A 12,224-nucleotide genomic window follows, 5' to 3' on the forward strand; every position below is an offset into this window, starting at 1 on the left:
AGGTTGCTGGCCACTGGAGACGCCGGGGTTTAGCAGGAGCAGTTTCGAGGGCCGACAGGCCGGTAGGGCTGGGGCCAAATCAGTTGGTGTCTTCCTCTTTTTAGCAGCTGCACGGCAGGCCTTCTTGCTTCTTGTTCTTCTTTCTTGTTTCGGTATCTGGATCTGTGGAAGGAAGGTACAGGCAGCCCCTAAATACTGAATTTAGGGGCGTTACAGGTAGAGCAAGGACAGGGACCAATAGGTCCCTGTCCTGGGGTGGGTACACCCCTAGCCTGCTCCTCTCCTGTAGGAGGGGGGGCAGGAGCCTAGCTGTGATTGGGCAGGGCTCCTCATCTTCAAGATGGCTGGAGCCCGGGGTCGTGCTTCACCTTGTCTCCCCCACCTGAGGGGTGGGTTTGGCACAGGCTGGCACACCCCCCTTCCTGACGTCGTTTTTCCCACCAGTCTTCCCACCAGAGTGGAGGTCGTGACTGGTGGGGGCCAGTTGCTGGGTACAGCAAATGGTCTGGAGAAGCTCACAGAGGCGGTATGCCTTTGAAGCTTCCCCCTGCCCATCCTGGGGGAGGTGACCCAGGAGAGCGGGAGGCTCTCCACTCAGGGGTCCAGCAACATGTCTGCTGTGTGGCAGCCTCTGCAGCCACTCAGCCCAGACGTGGATTGTAGGTTAGGTTTCAGGGGGCATCTCTAAGATGCCCGCTGTAGTGCATTTTACATTAAATCCCACACTGGCATCAGTGTTGGTTTAGTGTGCTGAGAAGTTTGATATCAAACTTATCAGTGTTCAGTGTAGCCATTATGATGCTGTGGAGTTCGTAATGACAACCTCACAGCACCATATACTCTCAATGGCATCACTGTACTTACAGTGCCCAGGAATGGCCCTGGGTACTGTAGGGGCACAGGGCTCATGCACCTATGCCCACACCACTGGCATAGGGCACCCAGCTAGAGGGGTGGCTGATTTATGCAAGGGCAGTGGGGTTGTGGGCATGGCACACAGGGATGTGTGCCATATCGACTCTTTGTTTAGTTCTGCACCTAGACACTTAGCCTGCAAAGGCAGTGTGTGGGTGTCAAGGTACAGGGCCCCTAAGGGTGGCACAATAAGTGCTGCAGCCCTTAGGGGTCTTCTCTGGTCACAATGCCTTGGGTACCTAGGGTACCATTTACTAGGGGCTGATATGTGGCCAGAGATGCCAATTTGGTTTAGGCTTTAGTATAGTTTTTAGGGAAGGAACACAGGACCTGGGTACCTGATTGGCAGGGGCCCAAGGCACACCTAGGAAAAGTGCATGAGGTATAAGGCAAAAAGTGTGGGGGGGTACTGCAACAGGAACTCACTTTCTCACAATTAATAATTAATTTACAAAAAAATATGAATAAATACCAATAAATTAAAATTAATATTCACTTAAATAACATTAATTTACATCCCACACTATTCCCCCTTTAACAAACAACACACTACAGATACAAAAAACACAATTATTTTAACTATCAATTATTCAATTAATAAATTAATATTATAAATTAACTAATTAATAAATAATAATTACCAATGAGTAATTAATCACCAATTAATAATTAATTTACGATACAATAATTAACAATAACAATAAATAAGTATTAATAAATTCGTTATAATTAATATAATTAACTAATTAATAAAGTTCATTATTAAATAATTAATTAGCAATTAATTAATAACAAATACCAATAATTAAAAACAATCTCATTAATTAATTTAATTTAATTTAATTATTTCCCACTCTATTCCCCTATATTCCCACAACTCAATACACATACAAAATAACAATTAATTTAATTATCAATTAATCACTTATTAAAAATTAATCACCAATTAATTATTAATTAATAAATTAACAATAAATATAAATGAATAAAACATTAATTCGAATTAATATAATTAACTAATTAATAACAACTAATTACCAATTAATAATTAACAATTAATTAATCAATACCAATGAATAAAAACATTAATTAATTAATTTTTATTTACTTCAACAAAAATACTAATTTCTAAACATTTATTTAAATGTATAAAAATATATTAAAAAAATGTTTAACATACATATAAAATACTTACTAAAATACATAAAAATAAAAAAAACGAGTATATTAACAACGATATTTTCACTTACGGTATTACATACTTCGATATTTAAAAATACCGATATTACTTACCTTGGGGTCAATATTCTGGTCAATGATATTCTTGACTTCGATATTCTGTCCCTACGATATTAAAAACTCGATAATAATGTAGGTCGATATTTAAAATTCGATATTTTGACTGCCCACCTTAGGAAATAGGGTGATGTAATGTTGTGTGTTGGTTGGCGGTATGTATAATGCTATGAGGTGGTTGGTGCTGGGGCTGGTGCCACTGTTGTGGAAGGGAGAGCTGTGTCATGAAGAGGTTGCACTGTGCAGTGTGACGATGTAAAGTATGGTTTACATGATGCGGTTTACATTATGCTGTTTTAATGCAGCGCAACAGCTGTGTTTTAACTGGTGTTTGGCCAGAGGTTGCTGGCGGTTGAGTCTGGAGCTGCAAAGTGCGTAGTTCCACAGTAAGGCTGTTAGTGTGTGTCTGTTTCAATGAATAATGCCTCACTGCATTGATGTCAGTGTCCTCCACTTTTGATGTCGGTCGCTCCCTTTCCCAGGATCCCACTTTTGCGGAAGTTATTATCCATCACAATCCTTGAGTCCGTGTCTGCTTCCTTGCCCCAGTTTCAATGAATGCGTTTCTCTTTCCATGTGCAGGTAAAGCTGCATACTTTTATTTATATTTCATTTATTTATTTTTTTAACAAAAGTTTACAAGAATTTTTATATTGACAGCAAGGTATAGTTACACCTTGTTCTTCCCGCTATGACAAAGCTATAAAGGGCTGACTGCATGAACGCTACGGTGGAGTTCCACGCCTCCACGTAGCACCTGGGCTTCCTGTTCCTTGCTCCTCCCCCTCCCTCTGCTCCTCGAGGGTGATGGCGCTGGAGGTGGATTCATGGCGTTTCTGCGGTGCCTGCGGCGTTTGATCTGATTGCGGTGCAGCGAGGATATACGCTGTGTTTGTGACACGCTGTGAGCGCTGGGGCGCTGTTTGATGCAGGAGTTTCGGATGTAGTGAAAACCACGAAGGAAGGAAGCGCTTCTCCCAAGGTATATTCTCCCAAAAGAAAGCAGTTTGGTGGAAAGTGCATGCCGGGTGTATGCCGTGTTTTCATCGGAGAGTGACATTTTTTCTAAATTAAGACACTGGAAGTTTCAGAAGCGCTCGAAGGCGCCGACATCTACTTGCATCAGTGGGCCTGCGGGGCATTCCTTTTCATTGTAGATTTTTGGAAGCAAACGCGATAGTCAGTGGCATCTTTGACAACAAATGTTGAACTTGTTATTAGTCACGCACTGAGCACGGCAATTAATCTTTATTGGGAGCTGTTTGTTATTTCTGTATAAACGCTTTACAGCGCTGCAGTGACTTAAACTTTTTCTGAGGCTCGGTTTGGAAAAATCACAATTTCGGAGTGGAGTAACAAGTATCTAGGAGCACTTGCTACATCAACATACTCGTTTTTGGGACGCTACAGTGGAGTTCCACGCCTTCCACGCCTCCACGTAGCACCTGACTGCCGTGTTGCTGCCCCTCCCCCCATACGAGGTACACGATGCTGGAAGGCGCTGGCGTTTGCTTCCCGTAGTGGAGAGAAAGCGGCAATTTCGAAGGAGGCTTTTTCTTGATGCTCTTGCAAGGGAGTCATGCTGAAGGAGCCACGCTGCTTTCACTGAGGTAGAGAATGGCGGTTCTACAGTGAACATTTTTTCTGTTTACTAAACCGGCTTCAAGCATTCTGAGAGGAGCTTACAGCTGCATCTGTGAAAAACGCGGTAGGAGCAGAGGAGACACGCTGTGCACTGTGTCAGCAACTAGAAGCTGGCTGCTCTCGTTTAAACACTTTCGCTTTGGTAAAGTAATTGCGATTTGATGATGGTTTTTTCCTTTTTTTTCTTACAAATGCCCTGACTCGAGTTGCGGAGCAGGGCTGAATTAGGCTGAGATCATTATGCCGCCTCTTTGAGGAAGTGAATGGTGGCTCCTACTGAAAACTCTTAGCATTTTTGAGGGGAATACATACGAAGATTGTCTAAGACTGTTAAAGATTGTGAAATACGAAAGGAGCAGAGAAGGCACACTTTGTTTTGTTTTGTGTCAGCAGTCAGCAGTGGCAGTGGCTGGACTTTCCTAAAAATACTTAAAGGAGCTATCGTTTGGAAAAGAACACTGAATATCGAAAGTTTGTAGAAAATTAAAAGGAACAGAAAAGCAGAGGAGTAGGATTAACCAGGTGGATATAGGTGTACACAAGCTGTGTGCACAAGAGCTTGTAAGTCTACTTAAAAACATTTATACTGTTGCTTGAAGGGAAACAGAAGTCAAAGGGTTTTTTTGTAAGTCTCTGCAATCTCTGCAATATCTTTAACCCGTGAAGAATCGAGCTACTGAGCTACTGCTGGTATGGGGAAGATTTTAAATGCGCGCAAAGCAAAGCAACGCCGACAGCAGGCAAAAGAGGCTGAGGCTTTGGCTAAATTAACAGATGGAGGCATTATAAAGGCGGTGGATTCAGTGCATTCATCGGACTGCTCAGAGACAGAGGATGTATTAACAGAAGATCTATTGCATCTGAGTATGGGGGACAAAGTTGCCGATTTCCAGAATGGTGATAAATCCGATACTCTTGCTTCTCCTCAGCCTCTCGCACAACCACCCCCTCCGCCCAAACAATTTCCCCTGTTTGTTAAAAAAACTCCTTCGCTTGTGCCCAACAATATGACCTCGGAAACTGTTGCAAATGTGGCAATAACCCAGAATCATACAGTTTGTACAAGGGATTCAAGTCTGGCAGTTAGCTCCTCTATAATTTCAGCTTCGTCTGCACAACTTGGTTCAGTAGTATTCACTTCAACTGTTGATTCACTGAACTCTGGTGCTTTAGGAAAAGAGGATTTAATGAGTACAGTATCCCAATCTTCATCTGTATCTGATAGAAATCTAGTTGCAGAGGTGGCAGGCTCCACGGCCCCTGTACTAGAGATGGATACGGAAACAGAAGGAGAGATGAAGATGTCCGTAAAAGACATGCTAAACTTAATATTGGATGAACTAAGAGAGATCAAGAGATCACAAAACGTGGAGCTGTCTGCAATCCATCAGAGGTTGGATAAAATGGATAAAATTGAAGAGCTAGTGTCCACTTTTCCAGCTCGTCTAACTGAAGCGGAGGAAAGGATTTCCTCTCTTGAGGATCAAATGGTTGCAGTAAAGAAAGAAACTGTAGACGTATCCAAAACTTCTAGGGCTCTGGAGAATAAGCTGGATGATTTGGAGAATTACAATAGGAGATCCAACCTACGCATAGTGGGGGTCCCCGAAGGAATTGAGGGGTCAGATATGCTTCAATGGGTTTCTACATTTCTCCAAAAGGGGGTGATTCCAGAACACAAAGGAGATTTAACGATCACCAGAGCCCACCGAGTTCCTGCACACCTCCCCTCGAACTCCACGCTACCTCGGACTATCCTCATTAACTTTGCCGATGTTAGGGTTAAGGAGCAAATTCTATCCAGAGCAATTCGACAGAGACAGTTTCCGGTGAATGCCACAGTGAAATGCCGGATTTTCTCAGATATGTCTGCAGCAGCAGCAAGACGAAGGAAAGAATTCGTTAAAATTCTTCATCTTTTCAAAGCCCATGGGGCACAAGCAATGATAGCTCAGCAGTCAAAACTTAGAGTGCTCTTTAAAGGTAAATTCTATATGCTATCAGATGTAGAGGCAGCACAGGAGCTATTACATGGAATTCAAAATGGCTAAATTCGGACAGAAGATAGAATACTTGCATGAGATATTCGGATTTTCTTTTCAATCGTTTTTTCTCTCCACTGGATGATGTATTTCATACACTATGTTGGGGTGGGGGCAGGACAGGGCAGGAAGGTTGAAGAGGTGTATCAACACGACACCTCAAATGGAAGGGAGAGGTTCCTGTGGCGTGCGTGGGAGGAGGGAGGTAGAGCGAGGAGGGTGCCACAGATGGAGGAAGAGGGAGGGGGGTGAAAATAGTAAAAAAATACAGTTCTTGGCACAATTTTTTTTTTTTTTTTTTATGTTCACTTTTTGGTCTGCTTGCTGAAGATACAAGTAGTTTTTTTGATGGACTCAGAACCGAGTGTACTTTGTTTAAAAAAAAAGGGTATGATATGCAAAGAAGGAGTAATCTTTTTAGAAAACTTTAGTAAACACTATTAGAATGGTTAAAAATGGTATAAAAATTGTTTCGTTCAACGTGAACGGTCTCAGTAATAAAAAAAAAATGCGGGCAATAGAGAAATGGGTCTTAACTGAAAATCCTGCAGTTATTCTCTTTCAAGAAACACACATCCCTCTTTCAAAAGTTGCCCATTTTTCTATGTTTAAAGGGTGGGCCTCGTATCGGGGGTTCTCCTTTTTTTCTGAGTCACAAAGGGGAGTCGCACTATTCATTAATAAGAATATGGAGTTAGAGATTTTGCAATCCAAGGCAGGGAGCCGGGGTCGATGGTGTTGGGCAACATGTAAATTCAAGAATATGCCTTCCCCTATCACATTTGTAAGCTTTTATGCTCCAATTAACGATAAGTCGGAAATCTATGAGGAAATGTTTCAGTCTCTTTTGTTGGTTGGAGGAGATATTGTGATTGGGGGGGACTTTAATATACTTATGGACCTGAACTTAGATTCTAGCACGGGTGGTAAAAAACAATTGAAACCTAAAGCATTTAAGTCCATTTCGAATAACGTAAGGACTTTAGATCTTGTTGATCCGTGGCGATCTATAAATCCCCATAAAAGAGAGTATACTTGTTGGTCGGGAAGACATAGGTCATTTTAACGTATCGATTTTTTCCTGACCTCCTCAAAATTTAAGGATAGCTATCAAAGAATTCTACATAACGGCTTCTCCGACCATGCATTGTTAGCATTAGAATTGATGTTTGAGGAGAGCACAAATGCGGTAAAACGCTGGGTGTTTAATAAATCATACCTGGCTGATGTAACATGGGTGACCCTATTGAAAAATTAATGACTTTATTGAACGAAATATGGGAACTGCTCCTATTCATGTGGTATGGGACTCACTTAAGGCGTTTATCCGGGGGATTGCTATTGGAAGGGATGCGCGGGAATCAGCTGCTTTTAGGGATACAAAGAATTTACTACAGAAGAATATCCAGGATGTGGTAGAACAAATGTATCATAATCCATCTGCCAGGCTAAACAATGAATTAAATGCTGCAAAACGTGAACTGAGCTCACATTATTTTGAGAGAAGTGAGGAAAATTTCTGTAGGCAAGTCCAAAAAACATACGAACACAGCAATTTTACGGGTAAATTTCTGGCATGGCAGGTCAAAGAACAAGCGGCAGCTAATCTAATTCATTCTCTTAAATCTCCAATTAATGATACTGATACCTCAGATGCAGCAGAGATAGGACAGATTATGTTGTCTCACTACGAGAAAATTTATACTTCGTACCATATTACGGATCAAAACAGATTAAACAATTTTTTAGACAAGCATAATCTTCCCACTCTCTCTCAGATGGACCAAGCAGCAATGGCATCTTCATTTTCGGAGGATGAACTAAAAGCTGTAGTTAAATCTCTGCCACATGGTAAGGCATGTGGACCAGACGGTTTCCCTGCAGAATTCTTTGTTATATTTTTCACCTCCCTATCTAAACTATTACTTTTATTATCCAATTCCATGTTGGAAGGTGGCTCAATCCCACCATCATTCTATGATGGGACTGTGGTTAGTTTTTTGAAAAAAGGGAAGGAAGCAAATGATCCTAACTCATATAGACCCATTACTTTGTTAAATTCGGACTATAAAATCATTACTAAATTACTCTCATTACGTTTTAATCATATTTCTTCGCAACTGATTCATTCAGACCAAAATGGTTTTATCTCAGGTCGACAACTCATCACTAATACTCACTATTTGGTTGAGGCCTTAGATTATTTTGAAACATGTAAGGTGCCGGCTTTAGTTTTTCTTTTAGATGCAGAAAAGGCTTTTGATTTGGTGGTCTGGGATACACTTTTTCTTATTTTACAATTTTTTGGAATCCCCTCACAAATTATAACCTTAGTCAAAAATCTGTATCACGGTGCAAAAGCCCATGTGCTTATTAACAAATCCATGGTGGGTTCAATTTCAGTGCAAAGAGGGACAAGGCAGGGATGTCCATTGTCCCCTGTTCTCTTTGCCTTCTTCATAGAACCACTGGCGGCGGCAATCCGGAATTCTATAGATATCCTTCCACCTATGGCCTCTATGGATAAAATCAAATTATATGCAGATGACATAATGCTTCTTCTTAAACCGGAGATGCATTCGCAAGCACAGGCTCTTTCTGTTTTTGCTGAATTTGAAGCACTTGGAGGGTATCGAATCAATAGGAGGAAAACCGAGATCTTAATCTGTGGTAGTATAACCCCCGAACTACACCCGGATTTTCAAAACTGTATTAATAATAGACCCAAAAGATATTTGGGTGTCTATTTTATGCCATCTGTAAGTGAATTGTACTTTTTGAATTTTGAACCCTTAATAAAAAAAGTTCGCGATCTGTTTTCACGATGGAATACCCTACCTTTGTCCATTCTAGGCCGGGTGGCATTAATTAAGATGTCGGTTCTCCCCCTATTTAATTTTTTGTTTTCCACTATCCCATGTTCATTACCGGGCTTTTTCTTTTCGAAAATCGAATCGATGTTCTCAGCTTTTGTCTGGGCTAAAAAGGCACCTCGAATTGCCATAAATACTCTATACGAAGAAAAAGAACAAGGAGGTCTCGGTCTCCCAAATCTTAGAGATTACTACTTTGCTTATTTTGCACAGTATCTCTCAAGATTCAAACATCCAATGTCAAGTCAAGTACTGTTTATAAATTTCTTTTTTGAAACAATATGCAAAGAAGCCAAAATCTCTTCTCCATTACCCATACCTAAATCTCCTAAACTAGTCCGATACAAGGTTTTAAATTGTTTTTTTAAAAAACGAGATGCCATGTTGAAGAGATACTCACTTCCTCTCTTTAGTTTAAAAACTCCATTTAGTGATGCTATTTTAGGTTTTGGTATTAAAATGGGGCCAGAAATTATACAAAACTGGGTCAGACTGGGGTTTACATCACTACTGAATTTCGTGGAAAATGAAGCTTGGCTAACTCCTACCGAGATGCTTTCTCTAACTGGGGGAAATTTTCTTCTTATGGGTTCTTATAATCTACTATATAAAGTTTTTGTTCAAATTGATTTAGTACAGATCAGTCAAGCCTCAGATTTATCCAATGATCTCTTTTGGTCTTCACTATTTATGAAACCAGGAAAATGGAGAAGAGTCCTAGCACAGAGTAGAGAGGAGGATCTGAGTACTAAAGCAACTAAAAAATGGCAGAAACATGAAAGTCTCTACTTAACAGTCAATATGTGGAAAACATTAAATAAGTTTAATTTCTCGGTATTGAGAGGCGCTAACTGGAGACGAATGCTGTTTTTTAGTAAATGGCTGCTATATTATACACCTGCAGTCATTGCCAGAATGTTTAGTAATTCATCTCCCATCTGTTTTAGATGTTCTCGACCAGATTTGGCTAATTGGTCTCATATAGTAGCCTTATGCCCCCGAATTGGGGCCTTCTGGGAGAGCATTTTTTCTTTGCTTTCACTTCATATGCAATGTACGATTATTAATTATGAAAGACTGATTATATTTGGTATTGATCCAGAACTTAATCTGGTTGAGTCACTAGCAAAACTGGTATATATTATTGTAGCGGTGGCCAGATCACTGATTCTTAAGTATTGGAAAACAGATGTAGTACCCTCTTTGGATGAATGGTATGAGAAAATGAGGAGAGTAAGGAAAAGTGAACTTAAATATGCACAAAGGATTGGGGGACTCCGTAAATTTGAAAAAATATGGGGGACGTATTTTGATTAAATCTCTATGTATGTTTTTGATATGAAATTTCTTCTTTCAGGCTTTATTCTTTCTTGAGAGGATGCTATATTGTTGTAATTGTTTTTTTTATTTTATTTGTTCTTCAGCTTATCATTCTGTTTTTTGGATTTTCTGTAATGATTGTTATGAATGAACTGTCAAGAACTGAATAAAAACATTTAAAAAAAAAAAAAGCTATAAAGGGCTTGTACAGATATCTACCTATGAGGGAGACCTTGCCTCTTATTATTTATATTAAATACTTCCCACAAGATCTGCTGTGTGAGTTTTCTACTTTCCGCTAACCCAAACATGCCCTACACCCCTGTACACCCCAAACACTACACGTTTTCTCTTGAAGTGTGTTGCATGTTTGTTGCTCTTATGCATGCATTAATGAACACGTACATTGAATTTTTCCTATATGCAACTATTTTTACAACCGTGAAAAAGCCAAAGCGAACAAAGCTAACGGCTGAAACACATATACACTATTTTTAGAATAAAAAAGCAAGAAAAATGCTACATACGCCATAATCTCCAAGCTATACAATTGCTTGGGTACGGCTTTAACTTGTATTGGTACTACACAACTCGTTTTGGTACAACACAATTGGTATTTGTACTACACAACTCGTATTTGTACTACAAATACTGCAACGCTTTACAACCAATCATTATAGCATTGACGTCAACTACAAAAGAACAGGGAGGTATCTGGTCCTCAACAGCACTATTTTAAATTGGGGCATGTTTTCACTTTAGTGGCCAGTGATGATGGGACAAGTCTGTGAGTGGATTCACCTGATTGGATTTCTGTTGGTATAATCGACAATATAACATTAATAAAAGCTCATCTTAATTCTTTACTTTTCAGGAATTTTCCGCTGGAACATTCGTTCGTCTCCAATTAAATATCAAGCAAACCGCTTGCAGCAAAAGCAATCGAGAGAGAGCGGACTGCAAACTGCTCCGAAATGGGGTGTGTATCCTTCTGTTTGTGTTCTGCGCCCTCTACTGGTGCCGCTGTGATATGTCGCGGACTAGCTTTGGCTGTCATCACAACAATCTGTCACCCCCTTAGCCCTTTCCCTTCCCGCCACCTGTCTCTTGCGCGCGCCTGAACACCTCCCCACTCTTCTCAACAACCAACCAGAGACACCTCCAGTCTCGAGATCATTGTTTGACATAATTTATTTATTTTATTTATTTATGCGTTTTTATATAGCGCGGACTTTACCCGAAGGCGTCAGAGCGCTTCACAATAGGAACAGAAAATTACAAGTGAACAAATTACAAAAGCAGACGATAAGTTACATGAGGTAAAAGTGACAATTGTGAGCAAACAAAATAAATAAGGTAGCAAACAGGAGGAAAGAGTGACAAGTGTGCAGTTTACCAGAGAAAACATAGTACAATTAGAGGTAATATACTGCAAAATATATGCGAGACACTCAGGCACAAGAACAAACGTTACGTAGGCAATGGTGGCACTAGAGCAAGTATCAAAAGCAAACAAAATGTGAGAGGTAGCAAACAGTGTATTACAAGAGAAAAGTGGCGTGTGCATGTTACAAAAGTACCAAACACAAGTACAAGGATAATACTGCAATAAATGGCATACACTCCAACCACAAGAACACACTGGGAAGGCACTTCCATAGTCATGGAGAATAGAGTTTTTAGTAATAGGAGGTCTTCCTTCAGATAATAGAGAGGGCGTGAATTACTTTTGGAGGTGTCTTTGGAGGAGGAGAACTTTGAGGTCCGTTTTGAAGACCTGAGAGGAGGTGGTGGTCCGGATCTGAGGCGGAAGTGAGTTCCCGATTCTCACAACGTTGCCTGAAATGGATTGGGACATCGATCTTTCCTTCTTGAAAGTGGGAGGTTCGAGCAGTAGATTTTCAGCATTACGTGATGGTCTAGAGCCTCCAGAGAGTTTCAGTTTATTCGCCAGGTAGCAAGGAAAGGAGGAGTGCAAGGCTTTGTGGGTGATACAGGCAGTCTTGTAGATAGCTCTAGCCTCGATGGGAAGCTAGCAGAGGGTGGTGTGATGTGGTCGCTTCTATTGGCCCCATAAATGAAACAAGCTGCTGAATGGAGAACAGATCTAAGGGGGACAAGTGGGATTTGGGGA

General features: G+C 40.6%; 1 protein-coding gene across 2 annotated transcripts in view; it reads left to right on the plus strand.

The window, feature by feature from the left end:
* RARRES2 (retinoic acid receptor responder 2) overlaps window positions 1–12,224 on the plus strand; it is a 58,262-nt gene that overhangs the window by 19,981 nt on the left and 26,057 nt on the right. The window contains exon 2 of one of the 2 annotated variants that reach the window (XM_086940965.1): window positions 10,965–11,069. The exons of the other annotated variant lie outside the window; for it this stretch is intronic. Coding sequence (XP_086797091.1) covers window positions 10,965–11,069 — 105 coding nt within the window. The remainder of the gene's footprint in view (window positions 1–10,964; window positions 11,070–12,224) is intronic. 2 annotated transcript variants of the gene reach the window in all.

Source organism: Lissotriton vulgaris, chromosome 10 (genome assembly GCF_964263255.1).
Source record: "Lissotriton vulgaris chromosome 10, aLisVul1.2, whole genome shotgun sequence".
NCBI classification, from domain to species: Eukaryota; Metazoa; Chordata; class Amphibia; order Caudata; family Salamandridae; genus Lissotriton; species Lissotriton vulgaris.